Below are 25,712 nucleotides of genomic sequence, written 5' to 3'. Positions count from 1 at the left end.
CACGTATTTCTTCTTGTTGGCTCTAATGCTCCTCTCCACTTGTTTGTTTGCTTCTATGTATTCAGCTTGTGCTTGGACTTTCTCTGCTCGTGTTCGGCTGTTGTTTACTGCTTCCTTCTTGTTCTTCCTTTCTTTGATCTTGTCCAGTGTTTCTGTAGAGATCCATTCCTTATGATGGTATTTCTTTAGACCGAGAACCTCTTGACACGTTGAAGTTAATGCTTCCTTGATGCTTTTCCAGTTGTCCTCCATAGTAGTTTCTTCTTCCTTCAGTAGATCTTGTAAGGCTTGGAATCTGTTGTTGAGAGCTATCTTGAATTCATTGAGTTTGACAGTATCTCGAAGGAAGGCTGTATTGAACCTTTGTATTGCTGTTTGTCCACTTGTCCAGTTCTTTTTTAGCTTCAGTTTCAAATTGGCTACAACTAGGTGGTGATCTGAAGCTACGTCAGCACCTCTCCTGGTTCTCACATCTTCCATTGTCCTTCGGAATTTTTTGTTGATGCAAATATGATCTATTTGGTTCTCTGTAGTGTGGTCCGGTGAGATCCATGTAGCCTTGTGTATACGCTTGTGTGGAAATATTGTGCCTCCTATGACCAATTTGTTGAATGCACATAGATTTGCAAATCTTTCTCCATTTTCGTTTCTTTCTCCCAGTCCATGTCGTCCCATAATATCTTCATATCCAGTGTTGTCTATTCCGACTTTGGCATTTAGATCTCCCAGCAGAATAGTTAGGTCCTTTCTTGGGCATTTCTCAATGATTGACTGCAGCCGCTCGTAGAACTGATCTTTAATTTCGTCGTTGCTATCATTGGTGGGTGCATAACATTGGATAATATTCATTAAGATCCCCTCCTTCTTTGTTTTGAATGATGCTTTGATGATTCTGGATCCGTGAGATTCCCATCCTACAAGTGCATTTCGTGCTACTTTGGACAGCATAGGAGCGACTCCCTGAGTGTGTGGAGCATTGTCCTCTTCGTGACCGGAGTATAGCAGCATCTCTCCCGTAGCTAGCTTTTTCTGTCCAGCTTGGGTCCAGTGGGTTTCGCTGATTCCCAGTACTGCTAAGTTGTATCTCCTCATTTCCATTGATATTTGACTGGTCTTCCCGGTTTCCCACATTGTTCGAACGTTCCATGTACCTATAAAAATTTTTGTTCTGGTTGTTAGAAGGAGCATCGGCCTCGTGGCTTCCGAAGGAACTCGGCTTTCACCATGAAGCGTCATAATTCTTCTAAATGAAGACCTTCTAACTCCCAGAGCAGAGTTAAAATGGTTTGGATTATTTTTTCTGGTAAGCGTTTTTTTTAGCGAGTTAGTTTTCTACGGGATGGGGACGCTAACCCCATGCCCAACCCTCCTCCTTTACCCGGGCTTGGGACCGGCAGCAACCCTATAAGAGCTACAGGCGGAGTTAATGATTGTACTGAATCATCGTAATATGTTGTTTAAACGAATAGCTGTTAACGTGATTACATTTTGGTTTTTACTACTTTTTCTCCTATCAGTAACGAAGTGAGCAAAATAAAATAAACAATATAGGTCTTAAGGAAGTACCAATAACGGTTATTTAAATCAACATAAATATTTTGTTTGCACAGTTAAAGAAGAACATCAACAAATAAAATTGAAAATAATAGAACCTAGTTTTTCCGCAAAAAGTCAAAATGTCACTTAAAACTACAGTTTAATATTCACTGTCGTTTTCTATTTCCAAGTGTTTTCATTTCGTCTAGTGACGAAGACCGGGAATGTTATGTTCAGATAATAAAAAGACTTATTGACAAGATAAAATCAAACAACTACATATGGAGTTAAGGACTTGCCTTTAGGCCAAAAAATCTGTATACTTATCTTCTAAAAAGGATTTTTCATGATTTGTAGTTTTCCACTAATGCATTATGACTCTAATATTAGTACTAAACACATTACCATCTATCGTGTATCTAGAATTCTGTATAGATGCGCGTCTTCAGTGTATGGAAAGAAAATGCATTTTCAAATACTTTAAATTCATGTGCGTGTCTGAACCATCTTCCATTGTCTGCGGTAGATAACTAGGGAGAAACAGCTTCCCAGTGATTCTTATTCTTCAGTGGTTACTGAACCAAGCTCAGTGCGTGATAAAATGTATGAGAATTCAGAGATCTTCATAAATGTCTTAAAATATAGATAATTACAAACTGAAAATGAAATTGTGGCAATTAAGGAAAGACTACCATTACCAACAAGTGTTTACATGGGAAATATTAAATTTTCACTATTTTTGATTAGCACTGAGGTGAATTGTTCGATTAATTACTCTTGCATATTTTAAACATGCTTCGCGAAATCGTTTTTCAATTTATGATCTAATCAAGTTGGGTCCATTAAATTATTTAAGTAATCAAATATCGACAAAAAAATTGGTTGGCAACACACTAGCGACTAATGTCATCCTTTTCTGGTCCATTGGTGCTGATCAAAGTTTGTGCATCAAGTCTCAATGTGTCTTCTAATCTACATGACTCGACATCGACCACACTATTTTTAGATTTCAGGTGGCTTTAACTAGTCAGGAGAAAACTACAGACCTAGGTTTCGTGCTAGTTAGTACTCGCCAGCAACTGTCATATGTGACTTTGAGGGAACTAAAGCTTCATGTGGGATTCGAACCCTAAATCTGCAGGTACGGCTTTCCGATGAGTTTCAGCTTGTACTAAGTCTAGTTCAAGGTTTCCTCGTGGCATCAGGAATAAAAGTCGGCGGACATCTTCAATAACAGATAAATGTAATGCTTATTATTTAGACCGTTTTCCCTAGGTATGCTACCTAAAAAACAGTTTATTCATAATACTCTTAAAAAAAACATACTTATTAGATTAAAACATACATATTATAAAATTAAGGAACGGTTCAGATTTCAGCTGTGAATACCACACATACAATCATCATGATCCTCATCATACACATGAACAGATTGTGTTAATTATTTACCGTCAATAACTATCCACTAAATTCATACACTATCTTTTAAAGCCAGAACTACTAGTAAATCCTTCAGCTATTGTATGTTCATTCTTTAATAACGGTTAATTTCCATAATGCAATGAAAAGATAAAGATTATCAGAATTGTATTAAGGAAACTTGTCAAAAGGATTGATTGTTTTAAATAAGAGTTAAATTAAAAAGCCATATGTATTGTCATTCAGTAATATAGACTTCCTTGTACTTTATATTCTTAGTCAATTTAATTTATTAAACTAATATAATTAAATTGTTTAAAACGTAATATTAACTTTCATGTATTTAAATATTATTCATAATTATGATTTACTTTTAGCTAGTCATCCAGATTATTTATTTCCTGATGTGATTCGTTTAACTTATCCAACATTTACAAGTCCTGATAAAATAATTGAACGTTTAATCCAAATCTATGTTGCATATGCTCCTGTTGAACCGGGTTGTCAAAGTAGTGATTGGATTGACGCTTTAGCTGCTGCAGATTATTTAGTTAGTATTGTAAGTTTATTTTGATTTATTTTAATAAATACATAAGTATATATATATATAGTATTCGGTGTTTGAATGTAAACGTTTTGTTAGCCTATCTCAAGAATTGTCAATAATTAACTTCGATAACATTGTAGTGGCTGATACTATTGTAGTGAACAAGAACATAGATGGGGACAACCAACAACATTACAGAATATCTTGGTGAAATCTAAGAACCATATCAAAATACTTGATTTGCAAAATATTCAGACTATGTTGTACTTTCGTTTCCATACCAATCACTCCCTATTCTCGTTTTCTTCTCTTTGACTTTCTCAATCTTCTGCTTCCAATCGTCCCACTTTCGATTGGTGATACATAATACTTATATCTGTCGACATCAGTAGCACACACCACACTATATCAAGCCCACATAAGTTATTCTAGCTTCCACATAGTCCAGTTTTTTATTCTTCTTGAGTCACATTTTGAGCTTGTCAATTATTTACTTATTAACCTTGACTGTTTTTGTATAAGCGTATGTGTTAATCTTTTACCCTACTCACAACATCTGTAACCTATTCTTCTCTGACTATAAATGTCAAGTCACGCCTGGTTAAATCGAGTTGACTCACTCGCCTTCTTCAATGTGTGAAATTTTCTTTCTCTTCGCTCTCTCCTCTCCGCTTCATTTGCCTCGTTTTCCTGATTATCTGTTCAGATTAATAAATGCACATAATATCCGTATTCAAAATTTCATTCTCGTATTTGACTTATTCCGTTATTCACTAACGTAATTACAGTCGATGACTATATAAGAGGGTAGCCGTGATATATATTTCAACAAAAATGATTCATACGATCCAATTGAAATCAGATACAAGGTCCACTAAAAAGTGATGAACCCGTCGATAACATCATCGTGCGATCTAATTAGCATCAAAATGAAGGGCCACACTAATACATAAAATAAGTCAGATTATTAAGATTCCTGGAGCATTGCTTTTTCAAGTTCAAAAATTTTCCAAGTTTTTTTTTTCGTTTTAGATTTATTTTAACTGATTAATTGCACTTGTAAACCACTTGATAAACTGTAGAGCTTTTATAAATATAATTAGTGTTCAATTCAAACGGAGACATCATAGTTGTTTTACATATTTTCTTCTTCATGAACTTTTTCGAGAAATGGAATAAAATTCCATTGGTATTCGTACATTAAGTATGTTATGTAATGAAAAAAATTGTGAAAAAGAACCAAGATCAGTTTTATAGACCTAGCTGACGAAGATAGAAACTAACTACTTCAGAAAAAAACAATGTTTTTTCACATTCAATTTAGATACTAACCTGATAAATAAATATTAGTGGAGAATTAATTGAAACATAATGTGTGTTTTAACTGTGAATTCATCCCTACTACAAAACATATGGTATTAAATAAAATATTTAACAATCAATAAATTGATCTAGGCAAACTAAACATGATGTGAACATTTAATGATATTTTGATTGAGAGGTTTCTAGTTTATAAGTGGTTTTCTTCATAAATTGAGATTCCATTAAATAGCCTTTTCAACACACTAGACAATCATTTATAAGTGTTAACTGATAAACCCTTCAAGGATAGAATACAAGACTTTTAATTGTTAAGACATGCACCTGATACTATATATTATTGAACTGGAATTTATAGATAAAATTTTTTTAACACACTATGAAATCAGAGAGTCTTATTTGTGATCCCTGAATAAGTCATTGAAACGTGCTGCTAAGTCCAATGAAAAGAAAAATACAGTTATCCGATGATTCCTGATTTTTAATAAATTTTATCAATCATATGTATATGTTGAGCAGCTTTTATATTTCATATCATGATGAAGAGACGTTAGATAGACCACGTCTTTCAATTGATCTTCGAAGTTCAGAGATGACGTTGTTTTATTATCTGAACAACAGTGTAGCTTCGAATTATAAGTCAGTTAGTAATATTTAAGTAATGATAGTTTTTCTAAATAAGTTCGCTCAGTTGAGCAGTTAGAATATAACTACCACTGAATAAAGAAACTTTGGGACATTAATTGTTTTCAGTTACCTTGTGTTTAGTTTCATCGATTAGGAATCTGTGATTTTGGACCGTCTACGGTGATTTTTAATAACGAACGATTAGGAGATACTCCTAGTTTTTAGTGTTAGTTAAACTAAGACCCGTTTGTAATTTGAACTACCAAAATTAAATGTATGTCTAAGGAGGGGGAAAGGTAGGACCAAACATATTAGGGCGTTAATAGAAAGTTTTCCAATCTTTGGTTGACGTGACCTAGTTGACCTGGAATATAATGAAGATATTGTTAGACTCGTTGAAGAAAACTATTGGGAAAGGATGTTCTTTAAAACATCCCAAATTAGTCTCCCTATGTTTAGCGTGATTCAAACTGAACGTTTAGTTCACTTCATCAACCTGAACCAAAAACTTGAAACAACAATTTCACTAAATAATATGAACTCATTTTATTTTATGAAATTTTTATAATTGGTACATGATTTGCATTACCCATTTACTTACTTACGCCTGTTACCCCTCATTGAGGGGTAACCAGTTTTAGTCAATTAACTTTCTTTTCCATCCTATTTTATGCTTTTCTCTTACTGTATTGTGTTTTTTATCCTGGTCTGCAAATCGCAATCAAAACATTTTATGAATATATTGTGAACTTACATACGAGTCATGTTAAATTTTTGAATGATCTAGTATACTGGAAACCACATTCTTGTTCATACAAAAATGATGATACATATTATCAGAATACTTCAATGGTTTCAAGACATATGCAAATATTAAAACTAGGATATAACCACATTAAAATGTTATTGGATTTCTGTTAACATATTTTTCCCTTGATTATTTATTGTAGGCTAAAGATATTCATTCAAAACAATTGACTGCTTCATTAATTCTCAAGCTTAATCGATTTGCACGTCTTCTTATGTATGATAATCAACTAATTACAAATGAACAAATACATAACGATAATCAAATTTCAGATGAACCACATCGTGTTCTTGCTGATCGATTACTAGAAAAACTACCAATTCTATCATCAAAACATAAATTAACAAATTATTCAAACAAATTAAACAATATAAATAATGACAGTGTTGATTACATTTCGACGATAAGAAATCCAACGCTAAATAAAACTGAGTCAAATAATTTATGGTCAAAACAGCCGTTAGTTATCAATAATTCATTAACTGGACAAAATAATACAAATTTAGATGAAATAAACAATCATGATTCTGTACTTTATTCACCTTTGGTAAATACAGATAGTAAAATGTGCATTTGTGAACCTGAAGAAGATGCCATAGTAAGGTATGTTATATATATGAATGATTTCCTTGTAATGAACAAAATTAGACTATGAGAGCAATAAAAATTTACCACCATTATTCAGTTGAAAAAGAACAAACAATATAAGTGACATTGAATCTATGCATTCAGATCTCCATCCAGCTGTGTGATGACATCCCGGACAGTAGACTACACCTGTATCGTCCATTAAATTGTAAAATTGGATTTTCTATATTCACTAACTCTTGTTCCAAATGAACATTTTAACTCACGTCATCGGGTCATTTTGTACTGATTTGTCTATAATGCTTACTAAAACATCAAAAAGGCTGAATATCAATGACTTAAGTTAATCTAACGATCTAATGTGGAGCACAATCGCTGAATAAACAAATTAATATCATATTCACAGTCACGATGATCTCGAGGTTCAGTCTCTGAAATATAGAATATATTAACGACTAAATTTTCTATCTAGTTCTTACAATTTACATTAACTCACAAAAAATGAAATTGGCAACATTTAGAATATTTACATCGTACACATTTCATTGACAGGTAACCCATTGGATGAGTCAGGACTATCGATACAGAAAAAATGGGTTAAACAAAAGATAACTTAAGATTGCAAAAGGAATGAAAGTAAGGCAATACAGAGACATTAGTTGGTTTAAAATAAACTTTGATTCACGATAGCCCTTCACTTGAGTTTAGCGTGATTTACTGAAACTCTATTAAAGTAAATAGCTTTTCATATTCAGATGAACATTTAGGTATGTTGTGATGAACGTATTGTTATATGCTTCTTTTAACACAAAGTAATGTATTCGGGTATAAAATGAATTTAAACACTCATTATTTCATTTGATGCCAAATAATGCAAAACTGGAATATTTAGAATCTTTGAGAACCTTTCTCATGAAAGTTCTACAAAGTTAACAAAACGATGTATTATTCTTTGACAAAACATTCTTCGTGTGCACAATATATATAACATACAATTGATTCAAAATCAGATCACATATGTCAGTTTCGTTATTGACTTTAACTTCAAATGCCTTAGGTATACTAGTTTTTACAAAACTTATTGTGGTATATGCTACTTATTGTCTATCGACATAAGTAGTATTTAACACCAAAAGGAGATTGAGAAGATCGAATTGCAGAGAACGGGAATGTTAACAGAGACTAATCGTAATGTCAATGAAGGAACAACGGAGTTTAGGACAATCGACTGAATATTTGCAAATAAAGTATTTGATGTATAGTTTTTCACATTTTACAAAGGAAATCTGTAATTTTAGATTGGATGGTAGATTAGTTATCCCCACCAAGCCATGTCCACTACAGTATCATTTCTTTGGTAAGTTCAGATCAGAATTAATTATCAATTCCATATGTACTTAATTGTTTTTTTCCATCAGATATGTCAATATTATCATGTAAACAACATATTGGATTTAAATTATTAATTGCTCTTGTATTGAAGAGGAATTTTTAACAAAATGACTATGAAACGAAGTAATGACATTCTGTTCTATTTTTTTCATTATATCAACTAATGTTTAAATTTGTTATGCCTCTGATGAAGCAACACAGTGTTAAGAAGTATTCTATAGTCACTCCAAAAGTTTCTTTTAAGTATCTTTTAATTTAAATGGTTAATATCATGAGTCAGTTAAAGCTAGACCACCATGGAAAACCTGGAAGCACTGGACGGCCGTTCCGTCCTATTGTGGGACTCCTCAGCAGTGCTCACCCACGACCTCTCACCCTACGAGATTCGAACCCAGTACCTACTGGTTTCGCGCACTTAACCACTAGACCACTGAGCCGGCTGACATCCAACGGTGTTAATGTTTAACTTCCAGATATTCTATGGTGGTCTGGCTTCAACTGACTCATGATCTTAGCCATTGAAATTACTATAATATCCACAAACCCCATCTGATATCTTTTAATTGTTGTGCATTTTTTAAATATTTTTATGCAATATTCTTGTAGAGCTAACGAATTCCTTGAATGTGATGCACGATTAATTGCAGAAGAAATAACTCAAATTGAAGAAGAAAAATTCGCTCAAATTGATGTGAGTAGTATATTTAAGGGATAGAATCTCCATGATATCTTGAAATAATGAAATATTTCAAGGCTAAGCTTAATTCCACACACACACACACGCACAAAATGAATCATTTATGTCTTCCATAATTAGTAAACCAAATTATAAATAATAAGACGAGATTTTTAACGTTTATTTTATAAATATAATCATATCATTCAATTCATAAGATCGTATTATTCATCGTAACCGGTACCGTTTATTTGTTTAAACTTAATCTGCTGAAAAGTGTACATATTAATCTTATAAACATTACTGAAGAGTTAATTATACGCAATCAGAAGCTAGATCGGTGTATTGAGGAATGAATTACGAATATAATTATGAATATAGAAATAATGGATGGAGATGTAGTAATGTAGTGAACAAGAACACCAGTAGGGACAATCGAATGTATTTGAGCACAGAATTACAGAGCATCTCAATAAAATTTGAGAACCATATGTGTTATATCCTAGTGAAGATTACATTACGATTAACGTCTGAGACCTATTAATGGACTAATATTGTTTATATATTCTTATGGTATACATATTCAGTAACTAGAATATGTATATCTATATTCCCCTTGTTATAAGCTTTATTTTGCCCGACCGAAGCTGTCACCTTGACGTGGTGGTCAAGCTTGCCTATCGTGATGACCCAACCAAGCTATATTGGCTGGAACATATGTTCCTGTAGGTTCAACCACACCAGTAATACTAAAAGCAGCAACTCAAGGTCTGAGGGCGAAGTCGTACTGCTGACTGTAGAGGGGTGTGACAGCAGTAAGGTGTTTCCTCCAGACAACCAGCATCTGCAGCGATTCTGCCTTCCCACAAGGAGGGGTGGGGTTAGAACAGGTCGACCCTAAAAATGTCACACCTTACCTCACCTCACGGATTTCCGTCTCCGGCGGTAAGGCCCTTTGAAGAACGGAGCTAACACGTCAGAAACTTCCCACAAAAACGCCGTGCGCGACCGGCCTCAAGCAGTTGTCCTTTGGGCTCTGCGGTCACGCTCCCAGGTCATTAAGACCAACACTAATCCAATTTCCTTTTCAGGTTCCTCAAGAAATACCCTTCCACGGTATGGGCAGCCGGAAGTGGCACCAGCCCTCATACCCGTAACAGCACACGAAACCAAGTTGGTCACATTCAAACCCTCCCTACACCTAATACCTCTCTTATCTCCACGACTAACCCTTTTCACGTCCTTTTTCTCACCTCGCACCGCTAGGGCAAACGACTGGAGTACACGGAACGCTATTTCTGGTCTCCTGAAACCACGCTCTAAACTACACGTAGGAACGTTTAACGTCCGAACACTGTGCCAAATAGGACAGCAGGCTTCCTCCTAAGGTTCTATGGCAGTGTTTGTCACTGAAAGGAGTACCAAAGAAGTACATTAACCTTATAAAGGCTCTCTACTCGAACACAACTGATAGAGTGAGAGCTTATAGCGAACTGTCATCAGAATTGATTACCTCAAGTGGTGTTCGTCAGGGCTGTCCACTCTCTCCATTCTTGTTCAACTTTGTGGTCGACGTACTCTTAGAGATAACACTTTCCTAGTCTAGATTTCCAGGGTTTGAACTTCTACCACTGCATCTCTGTGCAAATCTGGTGTGGCAACTCGAACTGATGTGCCTACGTACGAAGTTCTACGTTGTTACTGACTGACTGAAGCTTTATTTTGACCTATATGTTAGTATTGTACGATTTACTGTTCCTAAGCTATGTTCAGTTTATTGATTAATGCCTCCCACGTTCACAGTCACTTTTAGCTAATATTTTGTACTAGTGTTATTTCCTATTTTATGCTGCGTCGCGATCTGTTTGGTAAATAAACCCAGTATGTCTGAAATAAATGATTCGCATAGTGGAGGCTGTTGTTGGCATTCTGAACTCAGCTGGACGGGCTAGACGAGCAACGGACCAATAGGGAGCTAGGCTGATCAGACCGAACGAACATCATAGATTTAGTACAGTACAAAGGCGAATAAGTCGTATTAATATTGGTGGTGATAACTAGTGGGTCATAAAGCCACAACAAAATATCAATCCATCATCCCAAACTTGACTGTTGCTGTTGCAAGCATCAACCCATTGTCTCAGATTTCATTGTTCACGTGTTTTCATACCTATTGCGTTCCGTTCCCGTTCTTTCCTCATCGACCTTCTACTGAAATACATTCTATGCCCGACCACAATTATATACTACTTATGTGGATATAAGTAATCCACACCACAGCAATACTGTTTTGTAACATTATGCGAACAATCTGTTACTGAAATGAAATAAACACCTAGTTACTAGACTAGCTTAATATCTCATTCATTAGTGAACTTAATATTGGTCAAGAAGTTTTAACTTCAAATTACTCAGTATTCACGTATTGTTTTCTGTTATTGATTTACATGCATAAAGCGATAAATATTTGAGTTATTTCAAAATTTTTATTAACTTGTTTAGTTCAATGTTAACATGGTTACTGAAAACTGAATTTGTACATTCTTTTTGAACATTTCAGTTTCATGAACTACTAGATATTCAACATTTAGAAAAAGGTGAAGCTCAAACTTTAGGTAGATGTGTTGAACATTTCAATCAAATAACACGTTGGGCTAAAGGAATGCTACTTATCATAGCGCCAAAAATAGTTGAAAAATATTCTTTAGTAAATTTATCAAATCATCAAATAAAAAGTGCAAGTGGTAAATCATTGTTTGATAATTTACGTAGTCGTCATACATGTTCTCTAATTGTTCCAAATATTAAAAATAAAAACAAATTAAACAATAGAGAATATGATTCACAATCTGATGTAGAATTAACAAACAATGTCAAATCTACAAATGAAGATTTTATAAAATCAAATTCATTAATACACCATAAAAGTATTTTAACAAAGAAAATTGTTGCTGTCAATATTATGTTACAGAAACTATGCGAAATCTTAAAGGTTAGTTATAGTTTTGATTGTAAACACTTGGCAACTAAAGCCCAATAGTTTACGATCACTGATTTATTTTTCAGAATGCATCTTAGATTGTTACTATAATCGTTGGAACTTTATCATTATTGTTCCGAGCTTGTAATTTTTTATGGTTGGTATATAGGGCTGAATCCTGTCATCCATTGTTGATATAGTGACTTTTCTAGTGGATGTTTTGATAAAGATTGTAACTGGAAGTTTATAATATTTTTTAGTAACTGTCAACAGTGAATATTAACAAGTGGTAGAATGAAAACCTCTAGAAAAGCTAAGAACTGTTGAATAATTTGGTGGCTATCCTGACTACTTATCATAGTGGATAACCTAATAGCATTTTACGAGATAAGTGGTGAATTCAAATACCTGTATAAACAGATACACCATGCTGGAAAATCTTGAATAATATGAAATGTCGTTTCTAGACAATACGAAAATATGTATCATCATGAACTGTTTGAAGTGTTTTCACAGAGAATAAGGCACTTATTAATTTTTACTGAAAGGAACTAGTTTTATGTATAATCTGAAAGTATTTCAAGAGGGTATTTAACTGTTAACATAATTTATTTTTCATTCATCAACACTACACTTCTTGAAGAATAAATGTGTTTAATGCCAGAAAGAATAATCGGAAAATATTAGACCGAGCAATCATTAACCGAGAAATGTTTAATGATCTGACTGTTCTAACATGACGATAATAAAATCTCAAAATCTACTTAAATAGTAGATCGAGAAAAGAATTTCTTTTAACTGAATTTTGGTGAAAGTCAGTTTATTAAAGAAAGCCTATGGTTTTATTAAACTAATAGAGCTATTGATCACGAACACTATTTGAATGGTTTTTTCCAACTAACAAATTATCAATTCGATATTTGAATATACTATTTGTATATCATCGTCATGAATTTTAACCAAAATGTGACAACCCAACTACATAAGGCATTTTCAAAACAAAGTTCATGCTGAACTGTAAGTGTATAAGGGAAGCAATACCAGTTAACTAGCTTGTGTTTGAAAGTTGTATACAGAAAATAGCATTCCCAGTCGATAGTGTATACATCATTGTCCATTTTATATCATGGACCTCAATCAATCATTATCGGATGAGACATTCATCAAGATATCTAATGATACTATTTTTCGAATTCGGACTAAGTGATTTTCCTATAGTATCTTATACCACTTAAATTCATTTTTTTCTAAAATTTATTTAAACTTTTTAGCATCTAAAGCAATTACACAATTTTAGTTCATTCCTTGCATTATTGTTGGCTATCCAAGAATTACCTGAATGTCTCCTTTCTAAGAAATCAAAACAAGTGAGTTTAAATTTACAATGGACTTTTAAGCGAGACTAAAATTTATGCAAGAACCAATCAAATTTAAGATAACAGGTCTTAGATTTTAATGCAAAATGTATTCATGCATTTGGCTAAATAGCATTTTAGCATTATGGCTGATGTTAATTTGTGAACAAAACATTGAATTCAATTTCTAAGCCTGATGTCTAACTGCAATTTTTTATAACTATCATTTAACTCTGGTAAGTAGGTGAGTATTCTCAAGGTTATTTTAGCATTGCTAAACGTCCGTCCATAAATTATGGTCTCACCGATTTTTAAAATGTAAACGTTGTTAAACATGAGATTAAACACGTAGGCAGAAACAGTTTTGGACATAAATTTATCTTTTATACATAATTAGTTAACAAATAGTAATTAGGCAAATCAATTAACAACAATTAGCATTTAGCATTTGAAGACAATACAGTCAAATTCAAATCTTGCAGAATATGAAGTAGTGTAAACCATCACAACCAATAATTTCATGAACCAACTCTGCAAATACAGTAGCTGTTTTTCGAATATACTTGGATAGATTATGTGAGTTTGTTTAAACCCTGAACCGGGTATAACGTATTAAAAATTAACATTAATGGTATGTTAAATGTAATTAGGAACTCGGTAAACCGACTATTGGTTTCACCATTATTCACTCTTCAAATAAAAGAGGATCTAATATGAAGTGGTTGTTCCTATTTGAATCTGAATAAGGGACAATAGTTGACTCATAAATTTGTATGGCGATAACGAACAATGAAGTACCATAACTTATTAAGTACTGTTGAAACGTTGATAGACAAATTTAATTAGTAGAATTTATCCAACCACTGTGTTTCAACTATCTGGAAAAGTGAATTACTTTACAGTGGCATAAGAAACACATATATGAATTATATTTACATGCTACTTATTAGGTTAGAGTAGTACTTTTGATTTCACTTAAAAATACCCCATATTGCTTCAACTCTAAAATTTTCAGTTGGTTGCTGGTTTTTCATCCTATATGAAACCTCCGAATTTCGGTGAATATCGACGAGACTTAGAAACATCTGCATTACCGTGTTTGCCCTATTTAGGATTAATATTTCAACAACTAATTCATCTACATATTGGCAATCCAATTCACCTGTCAACTTCACCAACAACAACCTTGTCTAAAAATGATAAAATAGAACATGATATTGAATCTATCAGAGAACATGATGATTCTTCCCACCAAGTGTTTAAACCACTTAAAATGATAACTACATCACTGAATGCAAATTCGACTGACATGATTAATGTTTGGAGGTGTTGGAAACACTATATGGTACTTGGTTATTTTATAAAACGAAAAGAAGGATCTGTTGAAAAGTAAGCGAATTCTTAAGAAAAATTAATCATTTTACTCTTTCGTAGTAGATAGTGCATATTTTCGTTAGCTGAAATTTGTGTCCTTCACAGAATATATTTGAATGTAACAGTAGGGTAGTATTTAATGTAATTGATAACTCAAAACACTAAGCACTCATTTCGCTGTTTGCAACCGGATGATTGCACCATCTGATGAAAGACTATATCCCAAGAATAACATTCTCTTGAAAAATAACGTATGTTCAACTGAGATATTTAAATATGCAAAGACTCATATAGTTGTTTACTTACTTACTTACGTCTGTTACTCCCGATGGAGCATATGCCGCCGACCAGCATTCTCCAACCCACTCTGTCATGGGCCTGCATTTCTACTTCTATACAATTGTTGTTCATTCTTATGTCCGTCTGCATTTCTCGACGTAATGTGTTCTTTGGTCTCCCTCTTCTCCTCTGGCCTTGAGGATTTCAAACGACAGCCTGCCTTGTAAGGCAGTTAGGTGCTTTCCTCAAGGTTGTTGCTGATAGCGTCTCGTCAATGGATCCGAAGTATTTTGTGTAGACAGCTGTTAATAAACACCTCTATCATCTGGATGATGGCTTTCGTAGTTCTCCAAGTTTCCGTCCCATACAGTAGAACTGTGTTGATATTTGTATTGAAAATTGTGACTTTGGAGTTGGTTGACAGTTGTTTTGAGTTCCAGATGTTCTTCAGTTGTAAATATGCTGCTCTTGCTTTGCCGACCCGCGCTTTCACATCTGCATCAGATCCACCCTGTCCGTCGATGATGCTGTCCAGATATGTAAAGGCTTTTACATCTTCGAAATTTTCTCTGTCAATTGTGACTGGATTGGTGCATGCTGTGTTGTATAGGAGGATCTTGCTTTTCTCTTCGTGTATATTGAGACCTACTGCTGCTGAGGCTGCTGCTACACTGATCATCTCCTGCATTTGTTGTTGCGTTTGCGATAGGAGGGCCAGATCATCTGTGAAGTCTAAATTGTCCAAATGGATCCTAGATGTCCACTGTATCTCGTCTTCATGATCCATTCGATCACCAGGAGAAAGAGAAAGGGTGAGAGTAAGCAACCTTGCCTAACACCGATCTTTACTTCGAACGAGTTTGTCAATTGTCCTCCATGCACAATTTTGCAGTTTAACCCATCATAGGAATTCTGTATGATATTGACTATCTTCTGAGGCACGCCGTATTGTCGAAGAAGCTTCCATAGTGTTGTTCTGTCTACGCTATCAAATGCTTTTCGTAGTAAATGAAGTTGATGTAGAGTGATTAATTCGATTAAACTGATTGTTGCGTAATTATCCGAAAGACTCTCATATGATAGAATTCAACTGTATTTTCTTGAATATAAAACATACATTACAGTTATCATTCAAAGTAATTTTTATACGTATGACGAAATAGTTTTTTTCTATGAAAACTTCTCAAAGAAGTTTCACTTTTATATTTCACATACAAGTGTCTGATTTTCATATTAGAAGGGAAAGTATAGTAAATCATTTAATATAAAAATTCGTGCTCGTATTTAGTTGTTCAATAGGGAAAAATAATTAATTTGTTAATCAGATGACGATTAAATGGTGAGTTAACTTTCACAGCACAAATAATTTTAACAGATCTGTAAAAACTAAACGTTATCACACTGAATCTAATCACTACCAGAAACAATTACAAATCCCGAATTAGTATTGGATATTAGGATTAAAATCTCTTTAAAAATTAAAAAAACAAAGATAGCAGCTGTTAATGAAAATCACATACCTACAAGATCACAGGAACTAATCATGTTCTTTGAATGTATTGAAGGATAATATTGTGATTTAAAACATTATAATATATATTGTTACGATTATCAGATCCAATCCAGACATTTGATTAGTTCGATAAACTTTGTAAGTAGCTTATGAAAATATACAAAATAAAGCAGAATTTATACTACGTTATTTGAATGATCTACTCTTTTCGACTAGTGGAGACGTGATACAGTAAGTCAATGACATGAAGATAAGTTTCAGGTGGTTAAAAGAAGGCGTAATATGCAGAAGAAATTATTATTTAACCATGAACTGAAAGCAGAAAATATCGTTATTTAACAGAAAATCATTTATATATTTGAATAGCTCAGTGAATTTTACACTGGGTAATAAAAGTTCAAAATGATTCAGCAATAATTTGCCTACTAATGACACTAGTACGATGTCTTTGTAATTCTGACACTAGATAGGATCTTCTTTCTCTGGTTTCTTGATGAGGTATCCTTTTTCTAGTTTGCCGATACTTGCTCTACCTCCTAAATATTTCCGAAGAGAATGTGAGGCATCTTTGCAGTTAGCTCTATGTCTGATTACAGTGTTTCAGCTTGTATGCTGCCTGGTCCCGGTCTATATCTTTGATGGGTCAATCTGGTTTAATATGTTTTCCTGAGAGCTGCTGTGTTCCATCACATGGTTGTCTCATTCTCTAGCCGCTTTTTCCGCTGTCATTGCTGCATCCAGTTATATCTTCATACTCGGTATTTTCCATTCCAGTCTTGTTGTTTAGGTCTCCCAACAGGATAATCAGTTCATTTTCAGGACATCTCTTAACAATCAACTGCAGCCTCGTATAAAACCGATCTTTATCGTCTCCACAGCTGTCATTGATGGGTATTCATTTTAATCCCTTTCTTTGTTTCGAAGGTTCGTTTGATAATACTGAAGCCACAAGATTAAAATTCTGTAGGTGTGCTCCATGATTCTTTAGAGATTATTAGTGCAACTCCTTGTGTTTTTTCTTTGTCACAAGGTTTACTACAGCATTGCTTTTTAAGTCAATCTTTTCTATTCAGTTTGGATTTAATGGGATTCATTTATTTTTAAGGATCCGCAGGTTGTATCTTCATATTCTTGCAGCTACTTGAATGGCTCTCTCAGTGTTCCACAATATGCGGACACTCCACTTACCTATGTTAATTATTTATCTTGCTGCCAGGAGAGCTGTCGACCTTATGGTTTCTGAAAATCTCTGCTTACATCATAAGATAGCATAACACATTCATACGAGATCTTTCAAATCCCTGAACAGAGTTTAAATCCTATACAGGATTTTTTCCGGTTGGCATTTTTTAGTATGATTTTTGTCTACGGGACAAGGTTGCTAACTCTATATTCAACCTTGGCTTCGTACCGGTAGTTACCCTAAAACATCTCCAGGTGAATTTAAAGCAGCGTAACTTGTTGTAATAAATTCAGTAATAGTTTCACCGACTAAACAAAGGGTAGTTTACATTTGGTAAACATGTGATTTGATCAGTTAAGCTCAGTTCTTTCTAAGTTATGCTTCAAATTAAGCAGTTGATAATAATAAAAGGGATACTACCCCTAACTCCAGGGTTTGAAAAGTCGGAAAAATGAAAATTTCGCAAATGCGATAAAAATGATCTTGGCGGTTTAATTATAGTATTCCGACGTCAGAAAGTGGGTTTTAAGCGTTATTTAAGCCCTAACGCTTCAGGCTGGGCTATTTCGCTTACTACCCTATACATGTGTTGTATGCAGTATAAGCTATATGGCTATATAGAGCTGAAGGTCTCATATGAGGCTGGAGGTTCGCCATTGTTATTGTGGATGGTTTGGCAAGTTTTGCTGACTGTTCATGCACAAAATTTGTTTGCTGGTTAACTGATTTCATTCATACTAGTGGTTGCTTTTCAGTGTTCCCGAGGGCCATTGTCATTGGGACATTGTCAGGCATGTCGCCATTGCTAACATTAACGAGTTTGACTGTCGTGTAAGCGGAATAGGTCAACTTTGGCTTGTTCGTGCTGTGCATAATTGATTCACGCGATCATTGATCGGAATAATTATACATGTGATGTGAATGTGTATATGAATGGTGTGAATGGGCCACCAAAGTGCTTGATACCTGTGTGGTTGCACCACAGGATTGAGCTGTACTATTCAGATTGTAGCGTTAAAGCCTATACGATGTCTGGTTCTCATGTGAAGCGGGATTGAACTGTACTGTTTGGGTTTTTACGTGAAAGTCCGGATGGTGTCTGGTTCTCCTGAAAACCAATGTAAAATTACCCTGGCCCACAAGGATATATTATATAAATAAATTGTAATAATAAAACTTGGTCTACTTAAATTTGAGTACAAATTATGCGTATGTTTCTAATTTATTTGCTTTGATTCAATATAATAGTATATATACATATATACATATATATATATATATATATATATATATATATATATATATATATATAATACCTCGATAAAATATTGATTTCATTTTAAAAGAAGCATTTACACCATAAAATTCCTTTTTGTTTGTATTTTCTCTGTTTTCCTATCATAAGCGTTCACCACTTTCCACATAATCCTCAAATTAATCGTATAATTAATGGATTTGAAGATCAATTCAATGACATAGCATTAGATAAAGCCAAAGAACAATTAATTATTATTCTTCAACGTTCAAAACGAAGTATTTTATCATCAAAATGAATCTCAAAAAATTCGGAAAGAAAGTAAAAAGAACCAAAGAAAAGGAAAGAAAAATCATACTCAGATAATGATCTATTCAGTATTCTGTATTTATAAAATGTTTTTTATCGTTCATTCTGAATTGTCAATCATTTTGTATGTATGTTTTTTTCTTTCTACGAATATAAATATTGTTGCAAATAATTCATTAAAACCAATATTCCTTTTTTTATTCAATATGATCTTTGTACATAATTATTATATTTTAATTGACAGTTGTCTCAGTTACTGAACGATTGCTTTTGTTCATCTTCTTCTTCTTCTTCTTCTTCCTCATCCTCCTCCTCCTAATCATCATCAGCATCATCATGAGGTTAAATTTTGTTTATTTTTTTCTTCGATTTCATTTCTATTCGCTATGATAATTAATTCTGTTTGTTTTTCTTGTCTTATTTTCTTTTCTACTTTTTTTTTGTTTAACAAAAATTTGTAAACACAGTTGTTCTTTTCTTAAAATTCAAAAACGTTTACACCTTTTTTAAATATTACCCATGTAATGCAATGGATAGATTTCGTCTGTTCATTCTTTAGTATTAACAATCACTGTTTTACGATGTTTATATTATTCTATCGTTTATAACAAAATTATAAATATATATCTTGTGGTATATTTAACACTTATGAGAAAGATATTTCTTCATATACGGGTACATTTAATTTACATATTACATTAGTTTGGTGTTATTCAGGTCTTTGAGATAATGTTTAATTACAAAATGAATTTCATGCTGTCCATATCGATAATGAAATCATGACAGATAGATCGTCTTGCTCCAAGAACTTGGAATCACCAAAGAAATCCATCTGAGTTGTAAATTTTTTTTCCACCATTTTAAAGATAATATTAAAATGAATTATAAAAATATTTTGACGTTATCATGAAGCAAGAATCATTATGAGAAGTAGAATTATTTTGGTGTTTTCTAAGATCACTTTCTCTGTCTCCGACCATAGATTTGCAAATCAAGCTTAATCGCATGTTTTAACCACTTATAAAAAAAAATCTAGTCTAAAAAGCATCATTATTAAGGTGAGACTTGATAATTTCAACAAAATATTGATATATCTGTAATACTTAAATTACTTACGCCTGTTACTCCTCATGGGGGAGCATAGGCCGCCCACCAGCACTCCATCCAACCCTGTTCTCAGCAATCCTTTCCAGTTGTTGTTTATCTTCATATCTGCTTCTATTTCCCGACGTAATATGTTCTTTAGTCTTCCTATTTTATCATTTTATGATTCCAAATTAGGGATCGCCTCATGATTTCGTTTGATGATTTGCGTATTGTATGTTCTATCCATTTCCATCGTCTTTTCCTAATTCTATTGAAATGACGAATGGATATAAAGAAAACAACCTACGAAAATCTGAAAGCACTGAACAGGTGTTCTATTATAGTGTAGGACTCCTCAGCAGTGCACATCAGCGACCCTAAAATTGGAAAAGAAAAACCCAGAGATTACAGTCACAATTGACTTCCAAACTGCTGAGCTGGGATTTGCTGGCATTCTAGTCGGACTTAACCTTTAAACACGATTCTGTAAATATATAAAACGGTTTTTTACTTTATTCGAATTAAGATGTTTTGAAGTATTTGTTATTTTGTAGAAAGTTTTAATTTTGTAACCTTTCGTGATTCGTTACACTTTTCCCGATGTACTATGGCGGTAACGTAAAACTACAGCATCAATCCATGTTATTCAAAGTCACAGACTTCGTTTTAATACGTTTTGAATGGTATTTTAGGGACAATTGTTAAATTATATGATGTTTTCTGTAGTTCTTCGTTGCAAATATGATTGTATTTTTCTACGTCATCCGAGGTTACATAATATTTCATGCTCGTTTTTACCACACACTAAAAAGTTTAATTTGTCCCATCTTTACGTTATTAAGTAAAATAAATTAACTATTCAACGAAATGAGACCTTTCACATGTATTTTCTTATCATAATATGCATATATTAAATAATATAGTTGAATAATTAGCAATTTGTTTAATTTGCATATGCGTGAATACTGAAAGTAATTAATGCCACTATCGATCTCATTTCTTCTTTTCAAGGTGTACACATTGTCTAATATACTTACATGTACGTTTTACAATATGTGATAAAATCAGTCAATATTTATCACTACAATAACTAGTCTTTACATTTGTACACGTACAATATAATCCATCTTAGGTTAACATGCTTATACTTCAGTACATGTATATTACGTAGCTGTTTATTTGATTAGTCAATATATACGTCTAAATGTAATTGAATTTGAATGACAAATCAGCATAATAAAACCATATTTTATTAATCTATAGACATTTTGAATATGACGAGTTGTTTTCGGATTGATTGTTCTATCTATATCACTGACTATAAAATGACAACATATACTGATTGGTCGCTGAGCAGTTACCAATTTTATAATTGCCTAGTCGCGAATTTTGGTTAAATTCTATCGACCAAGCTGCAATATGTCCACTGGTCTAATTCACTAGATATCATATTTATGTTTAGAGGCAGTCAACAGAAAGCTCTTAGCCTTAGTGTCGATCAATTTTATATTCGTCAGAAAGACATTTGCTTATCATATGATTTGAACTTGTATCAACCAGCTTGACAATTTGAGCCGTTATCAGTAAAGTATTTGGACCACAACAAATTATGTGTGTGGCTGAGATATTCATATTGATTGATTACTTAGTAACTAGCAGTGTCATGAATTGGTACACGCTAAGTCACAAATCCTATAATTCACGTCAAAAGAATGTTGGTTACTCTAACACAAAGGATTCCTACATTGATAAATGTGAGAATGACCTGTTCAAAACATTATAAAATTAGTTTAAGTGTACTTCATGTTACATTTTCAATGCTGCGATAAGTTATTCAGTCATTATTAACATAAAATAAAAAAAGCTGTATCTTGGTCCAGAGATTTCTATTTACTTCAGTTATTTCATATTTCTAATTCATAAAATAAACTTAATTGAATTAACCAGAATTGGTTATTGAATCTTTGTCAAATAGTTTACTTTTTTTAATTACTGTTCAAATTTTATGTTACAATCACAATTGTCGAAGAATTATTAACTCGGTAAAATCCTTTTCTTATTGGCTCATATTGATCTTTTCTTTTTTTTAAAATTATAATATAATACGTTTCTGTGGCGAAAATTGATTGTTACCATGTGAATGCCAAGATTATTATTTTTTCATTAAAAGCTATTTGTTTTACAGATAATAACCAGTTTCAAACATAAGTTTACTAGGCAAATTTTGTTTAACTTTTTCTCTTCAATAGAGGAAATGATTTTTTTAAGATTTTCTCCCAAGTGACACACCCAAAATAGATAAGACAGTGCTTAGAAAACTAAAATGAACAATTCAGTATACAAAGGAAATTTTTGTGAGTAGTATTTTAAATCTTTTTTTATTATAGAAACATTTATTTAACTATTTCAAAATGTGACTATTTATAAAACACAGAAAGGTTGGGCTTGAAGTTTGATTCTACAAAAGTAGTTAACATGTCAACAAAGTTATTCGGCTTATGATATTCGATACTTAACAAAACACATTTTAAAAGATAATAGATAGTTAAGTGGAAAAAATAGAACTAGGATTCAGTGTCCACTGGTGCTTTTAGTTATTCTTAGTTTCTATACTATGGTTATGAGATGTTAGAAATATATATAGTTATCAAAGGATCACTCGAATTCACATCTACGTAACTTAACCTGAATATTTAACTTCACCTAGTAATGTGTTCGACCAAATGTCAAACCGATAATCACTAACTGACTTCAAAGCTATATGAAAGACCACTGTAAATTTGGATGTCACATTGTTTATAAATCTGTTCATACTAACAATCTATGATAATCTATGTATTTTGTTATATTTTTGCTTTCTTTATTTAACAATGTGGCATTTTTCACGTTCACCGAAATTTGTTGTTTCACAAATAACAGATATTTTTTCTTAAACATTGGTAGCCATTTCAATACACACAAATCATGAGTCAATTGAAGCTAGACCACCGTGAGAAATCTGGAAACACTGGGCGGCCATTTCGTCCTATTGTGGGACTCCTCAGCAGTGCGCGTCCACGATCCCGCCTCGTGAGATTCGAACCCGGGACCTATCGGTCTCGCGCGCGAACGCTTAACCTTTAGGCCACTTAGCCGGCATCCAATTATTTAGTCATTTCCCTTATATATTTATATTCATGCACCATATTTAAAAAACATTTGATTAACTTTTTAACATTGTTTGAAAATAATCCATTTCATTTAAGGCCAAATAGTTCATGTAGAATTGTATAATTTAATTTATACATGTACAGTGAAGTAAAACTATTTATTGATTTAAGTTCCAATCAAATCCTTCATATTTTATGGACTATTCAGTTGCCATAAGGCATTATAGTACAGTTTGCATTTATACTCCATGGCTTATGTAAACCATTTAGAGAATATTACCAAGATTCGTATTGATCACAGAAGTTTATTTTAAATGAAATCATCAAGATTAGAATGATGACTTTATTATAGACAATTGGTTGATCATTAGGTGGTGATCAATGTCATGTGTGTCAGGTCCTTCTTAGCGCAAATCAAATCCTATAGACCAAGTTTCAATGTGGTCACTAGTCTTGGTGACTCGACATTGCGTGCACTATGACATTGATCACCACCCAGTGATCAATCAATTGTAAATACATCTTAGTTCTACAGGAGGTCCGTCGCGGCTCGGATAGCCCAGCGGTAATGACGCTGACTGTGAACCTGGGTGACATGGGGTCGAATCCGTCAGAGAGAATCAGTTGCCTAGAGATCACAGGTACACCTTGCCGACAAGTGCCAAGTAGTACGAAACATAGGTCCAAACTTTCCCGTTGATTACCTTCAACCACTGTTTTATCTCGACAATATTATTTCTCGCCTTTTTTCAAGAAGCTTAGAATTGTTCTGTAAAAACTGGAAACTTTTTAAAGCAAATAGGGTTAGAAAGTTTCAGGTAATGATTATTGATATCTTCAATGTAAACATCATTTTCATGCATGAAATAATTTTGTAAAATTTAAAATAAATAACTATGAAAAAATAATATCGAAGTTTTAAAAAAAGAGATATGTGAGTTTACAATGAGGTGTATTTTGTTCAGAATTAGATTGACAGTTAATTACTGTTACTTTTAATGATGTGATACACTCAGCAACAAATATTTTGTTACCATGGCAACCGAGTTTATAATATATATTTTACTGGCTATAGTTATTAAATCATACGTAATGGGATAAAATATTTACCACAATATATCATAAATACAGAAACTATCAAATATAATTATAAATTCATAGATGTACAAAATACACTAAGATACCGTAATATTTTAATAGTTAGACTTTTATTCCACTCATTGTAAGCACTTTAGATTATTTGTGCATTTATATTATATTATGATGATTAAACCATGTTGTGTTCCATAATAAATACGATAATATTCTATGTGAAAATTTATCTCTTCATTTTATTGTTGGTGTTATGTCTTAATGACCGCTGACCGACATCATGTGCAAAGTCACCAATCGGAATCCTGATTTTAATTTAGTCTATTATTTACTCTGTAGTATAATGTCTCTAATCTGACCATTGGTCCCGAGATGACCACTAAGCTTCTAATTTGTCCACAGCGTCCTCTCTATGCCGTGTTTTGGGTTCAGAAGTAACAACCAGCCTCTGTGATATCTTTATTTCAAACAGATGTGATTTATATATATGCATATCACATAGCATCATTAAATTAAAAATAACAGTTATGTATGAACAAACCAAAAGGGGCTATAAGTGATCATGACTGTCAGCAATCAATTCATAACAAATTAGGAATAGTAAATCATTTAGTCGTAGTTGATGACCCCTTCTTGAAATTAAACCTATTGACTACAACTATCTGCTTTATTTAAAATTTCAAAGTGAAAGATTGTCGTTTGTTTTCAGAGATATTTGAGCAATTGACACTTCTCGGTCTCCCACATGATATAACATTTTATTCTCGTGATATTATAGTATGAAAGTTTATTAGAAACGACCGTTTTGTTAATCTGGGTAAGTAGTCATAAATCTCGAACGATTTCGGATTAAAGATGACCTCACATTAGATAATTTATCAGAACACAAAAGAACAGTCCATTAGCCATTGTGGCTGATGAATTATATCTGGACATTTCCTTTGCTTTAAATTGACTCACAGATACTCCTTTCCATGTTTAACAAGTAGGTATTAGTCTCATGAACATCACATGTAAACGACTTCACGGATAAAGGAATGAATTTTATAACTTTGTAAGCTATATTTTTAGTTAATCACTTTGTATATTTCTCATATGAATTTATTAAAAAGTTGATTTATGATGCTTTCGTATTATCATAACTGTAAGCTTTTATTTGACTAATTAATCGTTTAGACATCTTTTGAAGTTTAGAACTTACAGTTCACTATCAGTCTGTTGGTA

General features: G+C 33.1%; 1 protein-coding gene across 1 annotated transcript in view; it reads left to right on the top strand.

The window, feature by feature from the left end:
• RASGRP2 (RAS guanyl-releasing protein 2) overlaps positions 1-19,731 on the top strand; it is a 77,057-nt gene extending 57,326 nt beyond the window's left edge. Inside the window, exons 9-15 of the mRNA XM_051214715.1 lie at positions 3,333-3,514; positions 6,400-6,860; positions 8,844-8,928; positions 11,474-11,905; positions 13,165-13,260; positions 14,264-14,637; positions 19,003-19,731. Of these exons, the coding sequence (XP_051067903.1) occupies positions 3,333-3,514; positions 6,400-6,860; positions 8,844-8,928; positions 11,474-11,905; positions 13,165-13,260; positions 14,264-14,637; positions 19,003-19,150 (1,778 nt within the window). The 3' untranslated portion in view covers positions 19,151-19,731. The remainder of the gene's footprint in view (positions 1-3,332; positions 3,515-6,399; positions 6,861-8,843; positions 8,929-11,473; positions 11,906-13,164; positions 13,261-14,263; positions 14,638-19,002) is intronic.
• Positions 19,732-25,712: the final 5,981 nt, after the last annotated feature.

The sequence above is a fragment of the Schistosoma haematobium genome, chromosome 2 (assembly GCF_000699445.3).
Source record: "Schistosoma haematobium chromosome 2, whole genome shotgun sequence".
Taxonomy (NCBI): Eukaryota; Metazoa; Platyhelminthes; class Trematoda; order Strigeidida; family Schistosomatidae; genus Schistosoma; species Schistosoma haematobium.
Note: the sequence above shows the minus strand (reverse complement) of the source record. Positions and strands in the feature narration are given on the sequence as shown.